Below are 19,518 nucleotides of genomic sequence, written 5' to 3'. Positions count from 1 at the left end.
ATATATATATATATATATATATATATATATATATATATATATATATATATTTAGCTTCTTCTGCATTGTCTGCATTTTACTTCTGCTTATCCTGTATCTTCTGCATCTCTGACTGCTTCCTCTGCTTAATCTGTTTCAGCTTCTTCTGCATCTGATTTTTGTACATCGTCTATTTCTACATGTTCTTCCACTTTTTGTACTTCTGTACCTGCATCTTCTTACGCTTTTACTGTATCTACACCTATTATTGTGTATACATGTTCTACTTCTGAAACTGCTTCCTCTACTTCTTATTCGTCTGCATCTTCTGCTTCTTCTGTATTTTCTTGTTTTCTTCTTCTTTCTTTTACACATTCTGCTATTTAAGCAACTGTCTCAACTTTTTTTTTTAAGCAACAATTTTTTTTCTCCCTATATCTTATTCTGCACCTGCTTGTTCTGCATTTGCTTCTACATCTTATGCATCTGCATCGTCTATTTCTGCATTTTCAGATTCTTAGACATGGAATTCTTCTACTTCTGATTGTGCTTCCCTTATTTTTGCCGTTTCTATATTAGGTTCTTCTACAAAAGTTTCACTTTGGGATCTTCTGAATCTGCTTCTTCTGCATTTGCTTCTTATACTTCTGCTTCTTCTGAAACATCTATTTCTGCCTTTTCAGCTTCTTCGACATTATTATTTTACTTCTGATTGTGTTTCCTCTATTTCTGATTTTTCTATAGTTACTTCTACAAAAGTTCCACGTTTTGGATCGTGTTTTTTTTTTTTTTTTTAAATCTTCTGCATCTGCTTCATCTGCATTTGCTTCTTCTAATGCATAATAAGCATCTTCAGCTTATTTGATATAAAATTCTTCAACTTCTTCTGACATTAATTACTTCTACAACTTCTACTTCTGGATCTTCTGGATTTGCTTCTTTAACATCATCTGCATCTGCTTCCACTATATCTTATTCTGCTGCATCCGTTGCATCTTCACCACCATCACTGGCTGCATATCCTTGTATATTTTGCTTTTGCTTTTTCCACATCATATGCATCATTTACTTCTTTTTTTGCATCTTCAACTTTTGTATCTTCTTTGATGCGTTCTGGTTCTGCATCTGCTATAAATTCTGAATCTTTTGTTTGCTGTACTTCTTATTCTGATTTTACTGTATCTACACCTTTTACTGCATCTGCATTTTCTGCTTCTGCTGTCATCTCTATCTGCTTCCTTTACCTCTTATTCTGCTGCATCTTCAGCTGCTGCGTCTTCTGTCTTCTGCATCTTTTTATGTGTTTTCAGTTTTTACAAAAGTTGCACTTTTTGGATTTTCAGTTTTTTTTTTTTTTTGGATCTTCTGCATCTGCTTCATCTGCATTTGCTTCTTTCACTTCGGCTCCATCATCTATTCCTGCATCTTCAGCTTATTTGACATCAAATTCTTCCACTTCTTACATTAGTTACTACTACAACTTCTGGATATTTTGGATTTGCTTCTTTTACATCATCTGCATCTGCTTCCACATTATCTTATTCTGCTGCATCCGCTGCTTCTTCTCCATCATCATTGGCTGCTTATCTTGTATATTTTGCTTCTTCTGCATGATCTTCTTCTGTTTATGCATCTTCAACTTTTGTATCTTCTGACGTGTTTTGGTTCTGTATCTGCTATTAATTCTGCATCTTCAGTTTGCTCTTCATCATCTTCTGCATCTACTTCTTCAGCATCATCTGATTTTTTTCTTCTGGAATTTCTTCTGCATATTCTGTTTCTCCTGTGCATCTGCTTTATCTTCCTCTTCATCATCATCAAATTCCATGTGCTTCTAGCTGTACATATGTGTTTTACAGTACATTAGTTTCTTCTATACCAGGGGTGTCGAACTCAATTCCTGGTGGGCAGCAACCCTGCAGAGTTTAGTTCAAGCCAAGCTTCAACACATTTGTCTGTAGGTACCAAACAAGCCTAAAACACTAAATAACTTTGATCAGTCATCTATAATTGGGGTTGGAACTAAACTGTGCAGAGCTGCGGTCCTCCAGGAACTGAGTTTGACACCCCTTTTGTACACCTTCCAAAATTGCTTCTTTCTACATCTTCTGGTTCTGCATATTCTTCTGCTTTCACCTCTCCTTCTATTGCTTCTACATCTTCTACATTTTTCGTTTCTTTTTTTCTTTGTCATTATCATCGTTTATTAGTGATTTATCAGGGGTCACCACAGCAGAATGAACCATCAACTGTGGTATATGTTTTACGCAGTGGATGCACTTCCAGTCACAACCCAGCACCATTCTGGGAAACACATATGCACATACAATCATACACTATAGCTAATTTAGTTCATCCACTTCACCTAGATCACATTTCTTTAGAACAGAGATGCCCACAGTAGGGCCCACAGTAATCTTTGATTTGGCCTGCCATCCCATCTGAAAGAAGAGGGAGAGTGTTGGTGGTTTGAGTAAATGCCTTTGAAAGAAAACGTTAATTTGAATTTTGAATTTAATTTAATATTTTGTTTCTTAGTTTAACTGCTGATCTACAAAAAAGGCAACTGAAGTTAAATGATTCAATTAAATGTTGTATGTTAATCAGTCTTTTAAAATGTAAATATTGTCACTTGACATACAGTACATCTGACATCTACGAGCATATCAAGGTAAAGACAGCTGTAGCTCAACTAGTGTATTCAACATTGAGCTCCATTGTGTTATGAATGGGATTGTTTAAGTTTTTTTTGTAATAAGTTCATTATAAAATGTAAACAATTATACTGAATTAGATATTCAAAACAATTTAAAGTAACGTTATCTATCTTTTTTTTTATTATCGAATAAAGGAGGAAGTTTCTCTTGGCAAATTTACGATTTGGTATATATTCAGCCCACGACTCAATCAAGTTTGGGTTTTGGCCGTTTATAGGAAAACGTTTTGCACCCCCTGCTTAGACTGTTGGGGAAACTAGGGAAACCCACACAAATATGCGGAGAACATGCAAACTCTACAGAAATGCCAACTGGTCCAGCCGGGACCTGAACCAGCGACCTTCTTGCTTTAAGGCGACGCTGAGCCACTGTGCCGCTCATTATCATCTCACTATAATTCTTAACCTTATTCTTACTCTTCTTAGTCTTCTGCATCTTTATTTTCTTCTGCATCATGTATGCTACCTTTATTAAAATCTAATTGCAGTGTGAAAAACATTATCAATTTAATTCCGAACTACAAGCGGCAGTCAACACACACCTTTAAAAATGTTTCTTTTAGTCTGATATTTTGTCCTAATTCATCAAATTAGACAAGCATTTCCTCCTACGCCATCAGTATCCTTTTTTTCACAGGCCAGAATTGCTTGGGGTTCAAGGACTGAACTTGCCCTTTCACAGTTTTCTCTCATCTATTTCCAATAAATCCATTTTGGTTTCTCTCTTCTCACACACACCCTGTTCCCCTTTCCCCAATCGAGCTCTTCTTCCTCCTCTCTTGCTTTTCTTCATAATGATAATAATGACCTTGAGAATTACTCGGCTATTATAATCATCCCCATCATCATCATCGTCATCATCATGGTGCCAGACTCAGTGCCAGATTAGAGTGACAGTGAAAGATGAGTGTGATTGAGGATGTGTGTTTGAGTGTGTTTAATCACGCACTTGTGCTCAAGTGTGAAAGACCCCTGTGGTCCAACTGTATCGCGTGCAGTGCTGCATATTAATGAGCGTGTGTTCCTCATCTGACTCATCTATCCTTTTGCACTGTAACAACCACTAACAGAAGCCATACTGGGGCTGATTTGCAATCATATCTGACCCATCACATTATAACACCGGGACCAGTTTATTGGCTAAACTGATCTTGGAACCGCGAGTGATATATTGAACTACGCATAATAGCCTGGCATAATGCCCGATATCAATGGTGATCTTCCTGGTTTTAATAGAGGTATATCAGCAGGTTGGATCCTGTCCTTTTTTTTCATCATTTACCAGATGGACTGCAGGCAGGCAGTCGTGTTCCCTGAGCCTGAGCTTGCCCGGCCATACATTATTAATGATACAAATCATTAAGAACTCGCTCTCTCTCCCTTGCCATCCCTTTATCTGTCAATCTGACGACCTCTTTCTGTGAAGCATCCATAAAAACAGCCTACAAGCAGGCCCTCATGTGCAGCTCTCCCACACATGCATGTCGGGGTTTCTTAGTTATGATCAGAAAGATTTTTGACCCATGAGTCAACGATGAATCATTATTAATGAGCTCTCAGAGATTCATAGCATGTTCTTTAGCTCGGATTGAATTATGACCTTAATATGACTGAAAGCTATGTCCATTCAAACATAGTTTGTATGTATAGATACAGTATAGTTGAAATTAAAATTACTAGCCATCCTGTGAAACTTTTATTCCGTTACAGACATTCCCCAAGTGATGTTTAACAGAGCAAATATTTTTTTGAATGGATTATATAATATATAAGCAATGGTTTTTAACGAGCCCCTATTATGCATTAAAAAAGGTCATATATTGGTGTTGGGGGTTTCCAACAACAGGTTGATTTGCATGCAAGGTCAAAAAACACTTTTATTGTCTTATAATATGCATTTAATGTTACCTAATTATCCCAACAACGCCCATATGATTTGTTCTGTGATTTATTTGTTCCCAAACCCCTCCTAAGTGTGATGCTAATCTGCGCTGATTGATCCGATGACCTAATCTGTTGCGATTGGTCGAATGCGTTCAGTGCAAGACAGAGAAAATCGCCCACGACGACTTAACAACAATTTTGTAGTAGTCAGTGTGCAGAGAGAATGTGTGAGCCCAAATGCAGGAGTGCATTAAAGCAATAGAGCAGAATAGAGCAGTTGCATGTGACACACATTCAGTATTAATCTACACAGTGGCAAAAGCTGAACTATTTTGAAACTTAACCGCCGCACGTATGTAGGAACAGCTGATGGTGGGCATTGCAATGACAAACGGCAGAGGATCGCGAGCTCACAAACGCATTTAAATCCATAAAGATAGCAGCACGCACCACGTTTTCAATGTGGTTTTAGATGCAGTATTAGAATGTAAAGAGTTAATCAGATACACTACAAGCCACATGGAGTGATTACAAGTAACAAAACACAATTAAGCTGGAGAAAACAAGGAGGCGACCATTTTAATCGCACTTACTTACACTTATGAAAAGGAGGAAGAAACTGATCCATGAACTGTGTACTGTAAAGATCCTGTCAATCACATACAAAGTCCCATACATCAATAGTGGTTTTGATCTTTCCTTCACCAAATGGCCAACGAATTCCCCGTTGTAAGCATGTAGATTGCTGGAGCACTCGTCAGAAAAATGACCGAAACACAGCACAAGGCTGGAGCTACTGTATAATGCTGAGGTATTCTTGCAAAAATAAATTTGAACCACTGACTCTTCACAGCCTCATCTTTGGGTAGGGAAAAAAACACTAACTGTCCCTCATACTTCAGAGCACAGCGTCTTCACGACATCAACGACAAAATCGGGATCTGCTACAGTGTTTGTTGTCTTCTTTTTCCTTCTACAGTTTTTGTGGGCAGGGCTTGAGGTTCATATTGACGTCATGCCAACACGGCTAAAGATTCGTTACAGCTGAGATTTATTTAAACCACTCTGAGTCGACTCCTTTATAGATGAATCAATAGTTTTAAACACAGTGGACTTTCAGATTTAAGCCTCAGCTGGATGTTTCACTTTACTTAGAGCTGTTACACACTGCATGGAAGGTCATTTTCAAAAACCATAATAAGGGCTTTTTAAAAAATTCAATCCTCTAAGAATTGTAATAGTCCCCTTAAGAAAGGATTATTATTATTGTTTTTATTGGCAACAGAACAAACCACTGTTAATGACTTGCAGTTATGAATTATCTTAACTTGCCTAGTTAACCTAATTAAGCATTTAAGCTAAATACTAGGATCTTGCACATTAACTAATTAAAATAATATGTATTGCCACAATAGCAAAGACAAAATAAATTAGTTATTTAAACTGGTATGTTTTAAATTTGTTGAGAAAAATCTCGTTATTAAGCAGCGCTTGGGGTAAAATGTAATACTAATTTAGTATTAGACTATACTAGTTGAAGACAAAATTATTATCTCACTCTTGAAATGATTTAATGTGCTATGAAATTATACATATAATATATATAATCAGTGGTGGAAAGAGTACTGAACAATCATACTCAAGTAAAAGTTCCATTACTTGCCCCAAAAAATATAGTGCAAGTAGAGTAGAAGTATCTGTTGTAAATATTATTCAAAGTATGAGTAAAAAGTAGCCCTTTTAAAAGTAGGCAGGAGTAGAGAGTATTATGTTGTGAACTGCTGATGCATTTGCATGCAATTTGTGCATGTGTGTGAAAACATACGTGAATTTAGTTATTCAGACCCCCTAGTTTTTAGTGATTCTGCGATCGCTGAATACAACACAAAATCAACAAAAAGTCGCAATTTTTTTGTGATCCTGCAAAAATCTTAATTAAACATAAAATAATCGCATAAACCATACAATTAGTTAAATTATATTTATTTCAGTTTGCAGTTCATTGTTTTACATGACTTAAATGTTGCATAGGCATCGCACGTGATGTATTTGAGTGTCTTTAAAAAAAATTACGTCTCGCCTGTGCCCTCTCAATCCCGACATTACTTGAGAGTGGGGTGGTGATGTCTTGCAGCCTTTAAAGTTAGCAGACGTGGATGATGCGCAGATAAATTGATTTACATAGGAAGTTAATGCAATGATAAGAATAGACATCCTGTGGCACGAATTAGGCATTTTGTGTGTTTGATGTGCTTTAGATTGCAAAAGTTGAAGCAAACATCTAACAAACACGCCAATAGAACAAACAGAAAAGCAAGCAGCTTGATTCAAGGATGACGGCCGATGGAAGCATGGCTGGTATTACTGTGTATCAGGCCCGTGCAGAGACCGTCCAAAGGGCATGTGCAGGATAAATTTTTTGAAAAGCGGGGGGGTGGGTGTGTGGGTGTTGTTGTTGTTGTTGCTGTTGCTGTTGCTGCTGCTGCTGCTGCTGCTGCTGCTGCTGCTGCTGCTGCTGCTGCGCGTACTGAAGAGCGGTGTTGTCGCGCGCATTTTGATCAGCCGTGTTGTCGTGCGCGTACTGTAAAGCGGGGGGGGGGAGGGGGGGGTGTTGAGCGCGCGTACTCAAGATCAGTGTTGTCGTGCGCCTACTGAAGGGCGGGACGGAGGGTGTGTCGCATCACGGGGGCATTTTTGATCATTTTGGAAGGGCACTTTCTATCCAAGACTAAAAAGGGCATGTGCACTGCACAGGTTGAGCCCTATGTGTGCACGTGCCTGCTGTGTATGTAAAATTTATGAATTATTTAGTTTAACTCTTTCTCTGCAGTTAACAAGAGTTATCGCTCGCAGTTAACGCTTCCCTACTATTGACAAGTTTTACGGCAATCAGTGTTTTAGATATATTACGGTAGGGGAAGCCTATCCTGAGGTACACGATGTCAGATGCTCCAGGGAGTGAAATCTGAGAGAAAGTAACATCATGGATAAAAATAAGAGTTATACAACCTTTCATTGGCTTAATCTCTACCGTTTTAGATCTCTTAGATCTATAGACCAAAATAAGAAGCTTTATTTTTATGATTTGTGTTACATAGTAGGATTCCCAATATGTAAAAAAAAAAAAAAACGTCTACAAATTTCTGGGAATTACCAACACAAAATCAGTCATTTTTATCTAAACAAATCACACAAAAAAATCATGAAAAACTGGGGGGTCTGGTTATTGTTTAAGATCATTGGGCAATTTCTGTCATCATAAAGTAATCATCCTTCAACTTTTCATGAGTGACATGCAGTCTAAACAGTCTCTCGATTATTGCATGTAAATCTTTTAGACATCTTCTTGGACACTTTTAATGCTACCAAACTGTTGGCTACATTTATAAAGTGCCCATGTCTTGCGTTAGTTCAGTATGATGCAATTTACTTTCTTTGTGTAATTTGATTAGACTGGAATCACCTGACTGATTTTTCTAATCCCCATAGACAAAAAATAAAAATAATAAAGTAGTGACTGTAGTTTGAAGGAAAATAATGGAATAAAAGTACTGACACAGCACTACAAATGTACTCAAGGGAAAGTAAAAGTACACAATTTTTTTGTTTGCAACATGTATGTAATAATGCAATATATGAAGGAAGTATGACCTGGTATGACTTAATATAAGCTGTTATTCATGCATTGTCCTTGAACCATGCATGATGTGTAGTCTTAGCATGTGCTTGTGTTCTCTGCGTGATTCTTCATGTATTTCCACCATCTGCTGCATGTCTCTTGTCCTGTTGTGCATGATGATGTCACAGTTACACCATCAGTCTTCAGCAGGCCCCACTGATAAATTGACAAGCCATGAAAGCTCTCTAACATGTAAACCTGAGCTGCATTCCTGGCATGATGTTTTGTTGATGGTGTCACAGTGGTTGGTTGGTTGCACAATCGCCTTTTAACAAGAAGGTCTCTGGTTCGAGCATCAACTGGGTCATTTGGTATGTCTGTGTGGAGTTTGCATGTTCTCCCTGTGTTGGCGTGGGTTTCCTCCGGGTGCTCTGGTTTTCCCCAGTCCAAAGACATGCGATATCTGTTAATTGAATAAGCTAAATTGTCTGTAGGGTATGTGTGTGAATTCAAGAGTGTATGGGTGTTTCTCAGTGTTAGGTCGAGGCGGGAAGGGCATCCGCCGCATAAAATGTATGTTGAATTAGTTGTCGGTTTATTCTGCTGTAGTGATCCCCTATGAATAAAGGGACTAAGCCAAAAAGAAAATGAATGAATGAAAATATGTTTTGTTGATCAGTTGATTTCTATCTTTGCATTGTTACATTGGGTAGTCCCACCCGCAGTAAATTCTCATTGGCACAAAGTCTTGCTCTGTGATGCTCTACCTTAAATATCAAACCATCTTGTGATCATCTGTGAATATGTGCAGAGGGTTTACTTATTGCATTGTATCTTAAAAGGGTCCTGGCTATTAAAGGGATAGTTCACCCAAAAATGAAAATTCTGTCATCTTTTACTTACTTTTTATTTGTAAATCCTACTTGACTTTATTTCCTTCTTTTTTATTTTATTTTATTATTTTTTTTAAATAAAAAATAGGATATTATAAAGAAAGCTGGAATGCTGTAACTATTGACTTCCATAGTATTTGTTTTTTTCTACTATTGAAATGGTTACAGTTTTCCAGCTCTTTTCTCCAAAATATCTTGTTTTGTTCAGCAGAAAAAAACGTATAATGGTTTGAAACCACATGATGATTTAATATAATGTAAATTGTATCCCTAACTAAAATATATTGAAGGATTCATGTCAGAATTACAAAAAAAACAAACAAAAAAAAAACACAATTCAATTAAATCGACATTTACATATGGTTTCCTCCATTAATTTAGGTACACAGTGCATGGCATCATATAGTTGCACACACTGAAAAAAATATTATATATAATTATATAATTTTATATATATTATTTATATAATTTTTTTAAGGTAACTGGTTGCAAACCATATGGGCTGAAATTACACAAATTTAATTAATTTATTATTTATTTATTTGTTTAAATTTAACCCATATAAATAGTTGGCAACCAGTTAGCTTAATTTTTGTAAATTTAATGAATCACTTTTTTCAGTGAATATTAAACTGGCATTGAATACAAATACAAAATAGTGATGCAATACCACATCATTTGACGTAATTTTCTATTAAGGGGCAACATGATGCAATATTATTGCAATTTTCTTTTTTTACATATTGGGATATTCTGTTATACACTTTCTGTCTACTTTATCAGGTACACCTTACTAATACTGGGTTGGACCCCCTATTGTCTTCAGAACTGCCTTAATCCTTCATGTCAGATTCAACAAGGTACTGGAAATATTCCTCAGAGATTTTGGTCCATATTGACATAGCTTCACGCAGTTGCTGCAGATTTGTTGGCTGTACATCCATAATGTGAATCTCTCATTCTACTACATCCTAAAGGTCCTCTATTGGATTGAGATTTTGTGACTGTGGAGGCCATTTGAGTACAGTGAACTCATGGTCATGTTCAAGAAACCAGTCTAAGATAATTCTGCTAAATGTAGCAATTAGAAGACGGATAGACTGTGGTCATAAAGAGATAGACATGGCCAGCTCAGGTAGGCTATGGCACTGACACAATGTTCAATTGGTACTAATTGGACCCAAAGTGTGCCAAGAAAATATCCGCCACACCATTACACCACCACCACCACAAGCAGCCTGAACTGTTCATGCAAGGCAGGATATATCCATGCTTTCATGTTGTTGATGCCAAAGTCTGACCCAAATGTCGCAGCAGAAATCAAGACTCACCAGACCAGGCAACATTTTCCAATCATATGTTGTCCAATTTCTTATTATGTATGCTAAGGAAAACTTTGGCAACTTCTGTTTTAACTAAACATGTAAAAAAAGTTTTATGATTTCACTTCATATTTATTGCAGCAGTAAAATAATGTGATTTGCGAACAAACTTACCAGAACTTTAATGAAACTTGTGATACAAGTTGTTTGCACCTTTCTGCAATGCAGTGGATCCATCCACCAAATTTCTTTCACTTATCTGGCTGCCATCTTTATTTTACTAACTTGCAGACCAATCTCACCAGAAAGAAACTCAATTTTGACACCACCATCTAGTGACCTGTAAATAAATTGATTTTACTATTCAATTAATTAATTATAATACAAGTATAGTAACATGTTCTCCCTGTGTTCCGCTTTCCCCCACAGTCCAAAGATGTGTGATATAGGTGAACTGAATAAGCTAAATCGGTCGTAGTGTATGTGTGGGTGTGATTGTAAGAGTGTATGGGTGTTTCCCATTGCTGGGTTGTGGCTGAAAGGGCCATAAAAAACATATGCTGGCTAAGTTGGTGGTTCATTCCGTTGTGGTGACCCCTGATAAATAATGGGATAAGCCGAAAAGAAAATGAATGAATGATATATTTATGTAGTTGTCCATTTATCAAAATCAATATTTTTCCCCACCCCTACTTTTATCAACTTGTGTTGTTTGTTGGGATGTTATTGGGCTAGTTTTGACTAGGCGTTGGGATGGTTTTGTCTTAAAAGCATGGCCTCCTTGAATTGTGACCTCAAGGACTTATAGATACATGCACAGATATTGAGTAAAATGTGGGCTGAAAATAAAAAGATAAGAGGCTAAACCTGCTTGTCATCATCCATATTTGTTGCTAACACTCTACACTTAGTGACCGCAGTGGAACTAATGAATTGCCAGGCCTCTCATTGAATAAGCTTGAACTTTCTACTTTAGTGGCTGCAGCATCAGCATGTCTACATCCAGCATTTCTTGTCTCTGCCATTTCTCAGCATGAATTTCACTTTATATGAATTTCCAGGAGCTTTTAGACTTGATGTAGGATAAAATCAGTGGTGAGGTTTTTGGTTTGAGCATACACTTAAATCCATCTCCGCTTGTAAGCTTTTTTCAGTACCCTAAACTTTTCAGTGCCTCTACTAAACCTCAAAGCTAAAGTTGGTTTTTGCCTAGTTTTTTAAAGTGCCATTCATTCTCAAGCATCTCAGGCCATTTTTATTCTTATCTTATCACTTAGAAAGAAGTAGTCAACACTTATATTCCCTCTTGTTGCCCTTCAACTGACAGTTACGGCCAAAAGCCTTACAATGTGGCATTGTTTCAGTATTTTGTGTCATGAGTTGTGTTAAAATAGCAACATTCAGCACTCGTAGCTTCTGATATTACACTGTGCACCTAAAATAATGGCCCCCATAGTCTAAAATGTCAAAATAACTGATTACAAATTTCAATAATAGACATAATTTATGTCATAAATAGACCTAATAGATGAAATTTTAGCATTATATTATTGTTACATAATAAATATTATGTTATATTAAGTCATAATAGTCATAAATCCCAGGGCTCCATTTAATCACATTAGCTTTTTTATTTGTGTATGGATATTATGTTAGGTGGTTCATTCCGCTGTAGCAACCCCTCATAAATCAGGTACTAAGTCGAAGGAAAGTGAGTGCGTATGTACACCCATACACTCTCATTCACATACATACAGTACACTATGGCCAATTTAGTTTTTTTAATTCACCTAAAGCACATGTCTTTGGAATGTGGGGTAAACCAAAGCACCTGGAGGAAACCCACACCAATATGGTTAGAACATGCAAGCTCCACACAGAAATACCAACTGGCCCAGCCAGGACTCGACCTTTTTGCTGTGAGGCGACAGTGCTAACCACTGAGTCACCGTGTCACCCCATTATTATTATTATCATTGTTATTCATTCATTTATTTTCTTTCTGGCTTAGTACCTTTATTAATCAGGGGTTGCCACAGCGGAATGAACCGCCAACTCATCCAGCATATGTTTTACGCAGCGGATGCCCTTTCAGGAAAGGAAAGTGAGTGAGTGAGTGAGGGTTATTAAACTGATGAGAAAGTAATTAATGCAATTATTACATTGTTGTGTATGTAAAATATGCTTGGGTTTGTTGCACCTAATGAGCACAGAGTCATGTCCTTCATCTGCTAACTTGGGCACAAGAAAGCCTCCCCTTCACATGCAGAAGGACATGTTGCTGTCATGGCAACCTCGCCATGTTTCATCGCAATCATGCCACACTTCCTTGACACTTCCACGCTGAGCTCACGCACACAGGATCACCATCACAGAGTGTTTCCTTATGCTACACATTTTCACACCTTCGTACATCTATCCTCTCCTGGTGAAAATTGTCGATTTAAACACCTCCTCTCTAATTCTTTGTTAACTGTGTCATTATCTGAAATCATTTACATGGATAGTTTATCTAAAAGCTAATACCCTCTCATCATTTTTGAACAAATCATTATAAACCTTAATTTGTGCTACACAGAAAATATATCTAAATTTCTTTGTCCATATAATGGATTATATTATTTATGAGTGCATGAGTAGTATGATTATTATTGATTAACAAAAGTGATATTAGCTTTAAGTGTAGTATTAATTTATCATAAAATATCTGAAACACATGTATGACAAGAAAAATATCAAAAATCATCTACAGGTTTTTGTAAGTATAGGCAAAAGAGTAGTGTTATAGTTGCAATTATTTTTCTTATTATTATTAGTATTATTATTATTATTCATTCATTCATTATTTTTCTTTGGCTTAGTCCCTTTATTCATCAGGGGTCGCCATGGTGGAATGAACTGCCAACTTATGTACTACCTTGGTTTGACTAAAACGTCCATTTAAACCAACATTAGGTCATTTCCAAAAAATGTTTGTGCATTCATTAAGGAATGATAATATTTTCTGAATTATTATTTACACAAAATATTCTGTTCATTCAAACAATCTGTTAAGTGAAACAGTCATAATCAACTCTTCTCTTGTAAATAATAATTGTATTTATGTATAATATATCATTATTTTAAAACCAAAAGCCAAATTGTTTGATTGCTAAGGTGTTTAGAAAATCATGATAAGCTGCGCTAAAGCACATCTTTTGTATGATTGACTGAAAAGTTAATTGAAAGTTAATTGAAACAGCCTAAAAATGGGAATAATGTTATAGTTAAAGTCACTCAAAAGTTTATTGTCAATTCAACCACGTGCAGGACATATGGGGAATCGAAATTGTGTTACTCTCAGACCCTTTGTGCCTAACATATAATATTAATTCAAAAAGTGGAATTTTAAAAAAATTACAATAAATACAATTAAACATATGAAAGAATCTAAATACATAAGTAAAACGTTTACATTTGTAAACGACACAATTACACTTATGGGAACATAGCATAATTATAACAATTATTATTTCACACACACACACACACACACACACATATTATAATTACATTTCTATAATTATATTTTAAGTGGACCACCACTTTAACTCCTCCCATCTTCATTTTCATATTATTTTTTGTTAACCTTCACCTCTAGGTGGTCTCTTTCTGAGTGTTCTGAGGAAACTCCGTGTGTCCCAATCCCTCCCTCCCTCTCGCGCCTCAGCACCGCTCCCTCGGGCCGTTCCCGTGACTTTCAGCACCACGGAGAGCACCGATCTCCAGCGCGCTCGATGTATTCCCCCACAAACAGTCTGCAGAGACTGAGAAGCCGAGAAGGGCAAAGAGAAAAGCGATTATCCCGATCACTGCAGAGAACAGACTGTTCCTTTAAGAGAGAGAGAGAGAGAAAGAGAGAGAGGAAGATGGCGAAAGAGATAGAAGATTAAAAAATGCTATTTAATCACTAACTATTTGTATTGTGCTCATCCTGATACTTAATTCGAGCTGCATGTTTAGTAAATGCTCTTTGCAGTTACTCCAAATCGCCAGTTCGATTGCACGGCGCCGCGCAAGGACGTACGCGCGCGCGCACACACACATACACACGACCGCACACGCTCGCTCGTTCTCCCGGAGTCGCGCGCACACACACACATCGCCTCACACGCGTACGGCACTGCCTGCGAAAACCAGCTGGAGAAAACGAGCTCAGAGAGAAAGAGAGGGAGAGGAACAGAGGATAAACGCGAGAGAGCCAGACAAAGAAAGGCAGGGACGGACGGAGAAAAGGAGCGAATAGAAGCGCGACCGGCTACGGGAGAGGCGAATTACGCGGAGTGAAGACGAGAGAGGAAGGAGGAGGACCGGGAGGGTGGATCAGGAAGCAGGCTGTGGCTCTCTCTTGTAGGCAGCGGAGCGCGGTGAAGGCATTATGGGAAATGCACCATCCCAAGGTATGTCAATTCATTCGTATGTGGCAGGTGTTTTGCTCTTTACTGTTTGGTGTTTTTTGCCCCCTTGTCCTCTGTTTTTGGCGAGGGGGTGGGGCAAGGTGGGGTTGGAGGGTGTGTGTCTGTGTGCGTTTGTTTTTTCTACAGTGATCCTACATGGTGGTTTATGACTATTATATAGTGTTTGTTGGATCCAAGGGCTTTGCTGGAGAGCAGGGTGTCTAGGGATGGGAGTGATAAGGCTGGCTCAGTGGGTGTGGAGGCTCAGGGATAAAAAAGGTGGATGGGAAAGAGGGAGAGGGAAACAACCGTCACCTGATGATGTTCTGCTTAATGCATGGATGGACATGAGTGTATATTTGTGGTTTTATTTATTGTGCCATGTAGGAGAACATGTAGGAAGCAAAGGCAGTTATCACACCCATTACACGAGCATGTGCATGTGGTGAATTCTGAGGTGCTAGTGAAGGCAATGGCTATTTGAATGCTGAGGATTAAACTTTTCTTTGCACAACTTGTTTTTAATTATTTGCTCTAAAGACTTTAAATCTTGGCGTTTTGAGTAAAAGCATGTTGCTCTGTTGATATGACTTTTCTAAGAATTTAAATGTACCTGTGCAATTTTTTATTGTTATAATATTTTTTTTTTGGGGGGGGGGGGATTTCCCCTTTAATGGACATTACTTTAGAGTGTGTTGTCAGGAAAGCATGGGGAGCAGAGAGAGGGGAGAGATCAGACTGCGAGGCGGGAATCAAACTCGGGTCGCCGTGAGCGCTGAAGTGCATGTAACCACTACACCTCTTGCGCCAACACCTGTTGGATTTTAAACAATGGAAAACATGCATTTTTTATGGGATATCTAACACAAAACTTAACATTTTGGCATTTACACATACTTGACAGTTATTTTGAAGTACATTTTGATGCATACAGTGACAGTCAGAAAGGCCTAAAACAGCACTGGAATCCCAGTGACTTTTATTTTAAGCACAGTATTTTCTTTGAAATACTAATTTTGTTCATCAAGGTAATTTAATGATAACAATATTATCATATTCTATCTCTGTAAGTATAACACAGTATGGCACCCATCCAGAGCATCATAAGATGCTGGGAAAAGCATTAAGGAGCAGCCATATTGCCAAAATTTCTCTAAAATATTGAATGTCAGGGTGAAATACTGGCACTGTCGCCTCACAGCAAGAAGGTTTTTTTTTCGGGCCCCGGCTGGGCCAGTTGGCATTACTGTTTGGAGTTTGAATGTTCTCCATGTTTGCGTAGGTTTCTTCCGGGTGCTACGGTTTAACCCACAGTCCAAAGACATGCACTATAATTGAATTAACTAAATTGGCCGTATTTGAATGAGTGTGTCTGAATGTGTATGGATATTTCCCAGTGCTGGGTTGCAGTTGGATGGGCATCCGTTGTGTAAAACATTTTGTCACCTTGGAAATATAGGGTTTAATTTGCATTCTAAATGATTTTGAGATATTGAAGGTCCAGGTTTTTGCATTACATATAGTAAACGATATTTGTGTAACAGTTCTCTTTAATACATTAACATGGCAGAGACCCTAAATGTACGCTAAATGTAAATTATCGAAATTTTCTTACATTTGCAAATTGGGGTAAAAAACTGGGCCAGTGCAGATTGAAGCTTATAATTCCAAAAAGTTATATCTGGTAGATCATTCATTAAAGCATAACTTATAAAGAAATACAATCAGTCTGCTTATTAATTAAAAAAAAATGGTGTTGTAACAATATGTTGATATTTGAGAGTTAATTTTTTGCTTTCACTTAACATTTATTTAATTAAATTCATGGGACATATCATTCAATAAAAATAATTCAATAGTTCTTATAAAGCATATAATTAAATAAATATGACCATATTAATGACATAAAATTAACATATGCTCTGGATAAAATATTTAGCACAGTCTTGTATGCTTAATTCCAACAAGCGAAAATACTCATCCTAAAACATTAAGTATTTGCCCTTCAATGCTTAAAATCAAATTTAAAGATTTTAAATGAAAACAGTCAATAAGCAAAGGAGCTGTAATAAACTGAAAAAAGTTTCACTGACTATATATACACATACAAATATTTCACATTTAAAATCATATCATGTTTCTTTATCAACAGTGTAAAATTTAACATTTTATCTTAATTTATGCTTCTAAATCATCACATTTACACACATCTTTTTTTAGTTTCAGGTTTTTAGACAGAAAGAACCCTATAGAGCCAAGTTAGAGTTTGACTTTGTAGATCTTTGTAGACCTTTTTGTTTTTTTTTTAAATCAAAAAAGTCATAAAATGTAAACAACTTATAAAAAACATCACATAATGTAAATAAGTTGTCATTTAATAATTTTATGTAAATAACTAAATTTTAATAAGGATGTCAGATAGAACCTTACAATTCTAACGTGAGGACATACTGGATAAGTCTGCATTTTATTATTCTGTGGCGACTACTGGTGAATAAAGGGACTTAGCCGAATGAAAATGAATGAATGAATAAATGAATGAATGAATGTCAGTCCTTTACAGGCAGCTCAGAAAGAGTACACTTTCAAATCAAGCATCTTTCAGTGTGGTGAACTTACATGATTATCATAAAAATAACCAAAATCTGTGAAACTTTATCACTTGCACATGAAACGTCAGATTAAAGAGATTGCCATCTATAATAATTAATTTTGTTTCGCAACACCCTTGCCTTTACACACAGGTCAACAGTATAGTAGTGAGTTTTGCATGGCCAAACATTCACATTTCCTTGAGATTGTATACATACAAAAAGCATAGTCTCAGATTTCTCTTTAAGCTTGTTTTTCACAGTTTCAAAGTCACTCCTCCAGGTAGGAGGTTGCAAGATGGTGGCAGAAAATAACAACAAAAAATAAAGCAGAAAAAGATAGAAAAAAGCCAAAGAAAGAAAGATGGACAAAGAAGAGCTTAGAGGCATTTGTCCCTGAAGTCTGCAGGGAGAAGAAATAAGGCATCACAAGAATGATAGAAAGATTTCATACGAGGGTTGAGACAGAAATGCTACAAGAGAAGAGCATAAAAATTCTTCAGCTGAGAAAAAGGCATATACAGAGGAGATGAGAGATGGGTGGAAACTAGAGGAAAGCTTGTTTGGAGTGAGACTGAGGAAGGCTGGAGAGAGTAGGAGAGAAGGAGACTGGATGCTGAAGGCATAACCGCACTCTCTTGGGACAGACCGGCTTTGGTAAGCACGAAAGGGAGGGTGAGATGCCTAAAAAACGAGGAGTGAAAAAGGATGGAGACTCATCACATCAACTAAACTCAGATTATATAAAGAATGGTTGGACTAAAGTCCTAACATTTTCTCTTTCTGTTAAACCAACAGCAAAGACCCAAAAGAAATGGACAGCAAAGTTATTTTTCTTCAATTTCGGGTTAAGAAGATGTTTGAAAAACTTGAGCGTAATTGACTTGAAATGAATTATGTGCCGCATGTTTTCCTCATTCATTCAATCATTCTCTTTTCAGATTATTCCCTTTATAAATTAGGGGTCGCTACAGTGGAATGAACCGCAATGTTATCCAGCACATGTTTTACACAGCGGATTCCCTTCCAGCTGCAACCCATCACTGGAAAACACCCATACACTCTCATTCACACATACACTACAGACAATTTTTAGCTTACCCAATTCACCTATAGTGCATGTCTTTGAACTGTGAGGGAAACCATAGCACCCAGAGGAAACCCTTGCGACCATATGAAGAACATGCAAACTTCACACAGAAATTCCAAGTGGCCCAGCCGAGGCTCAAACAAGCGACCTTCTTGCTGTGAGACGACATCGCGCAACCCCCATGTTTTCGTCTTTATATCTAAATAAAAATACAACAAAAATTTCAGCTGAGAGAAAACAGCATTTAATGTGAAAATACTGTATGAATCTGATTTGATCAGGTGTGTCTAATTAGGGTCAGAACTAAACTGTGCAGAGCTGCACAGGAACTGAGCTTGACACCTGGTTAACTCAACCAATTAATAATTTACATAGAGTTTATTGACCACATGAAAAGGACTATTTGTTTTTTTTACATTTAAAGTATGTACTCAGAATTTTGTTCATGCATTTGTGATCACATTTCTCACTTTATTTAGAACTTTAGAAAAAAACATTTGATTAAAGATGTAGAAATATGAAATGCATATTAATAAAATATAAAACACTTAAAAAAACATAACTACACGTCCAACATAAAAAAAAAAAAAGATTTGCAGAATGAAATGCAAAATGTAAACATTGCACTGTCAAGATCACAACTTTCTCACAATGCTATTGTTCATGTTTCTGTCTGAATCTCTATAATGATGTGTAATATTATGGGATTTTGTTATTTTTGTTATGTATTTTGTTATACCCCAAAATAAACAATGAAGCATGATGTGAAACGATAAACTTTTTAAAAATTTTGTCCACAATATACATATTGTCATATTGCACAGCTCTATAACAGTAAATAATATTTGCACTCACGGTCACACCAGCAAACAATTTATACTAAACCCATGTGCTGAGTTTCAAAGTATTAAAAGTGGATGTAATAATATACCGTTTCTCTACATTTTGTTAAGACACTAATGTGAAAACAGACTCTGTTGATTAAATG

General features: G+C 36.8%; 1 protein-coding gene across 18 annotated transcripts in view; it reads left to right on the top strand.

The window, feature by feature from the left end:
- The first annotated feature begins 14,531 nt into the window (after positions 1-14,531).
- The window catches only part of srcin1a (SRC kinase signaling inhibitor 1a), a 244,222-nt gene continuing 239,235 nt past the window's right edge, over positions 14,532-19,518 (top strand). For all 18 annotated transcript variants that reach the window (XM_073944799.1, XM_073944771.1, XM_073944797.1 and 15 more), the window contains exon 1: positions 14,532-14,852. In XM_073944799.1, the coding sequence (XP_073800900.1) occupies positions 14,831-14,852 (22 nt within the window). In that variant the 5' untranslated portion in view covers positions 14,532-14,830. The remainder of the gene's footprint in view (positions 14,853-19,518) is intronic.

The sequence above is a fragment of the Danio rerio genome, chromosome 3 (genome assembly GCF_049306965.1).
Source record: "Danio rerio strain Tuebingen ecotype United States chromosome 3, GRCz12tu, whole genome shotgun sequence".
NCBI classification, from domain to species: domain Eukaryota; kingdom Metazoa; phylum Chordata; class Actinopteri; order Cypriniformes; family Danionidae; genus Danio; species Danio rerio.
The sequence above is the reverse complement of the archived record's forward strand: the minus strand, read 5'-3'. Positions and strand labels throughout refer to the sequence as shown.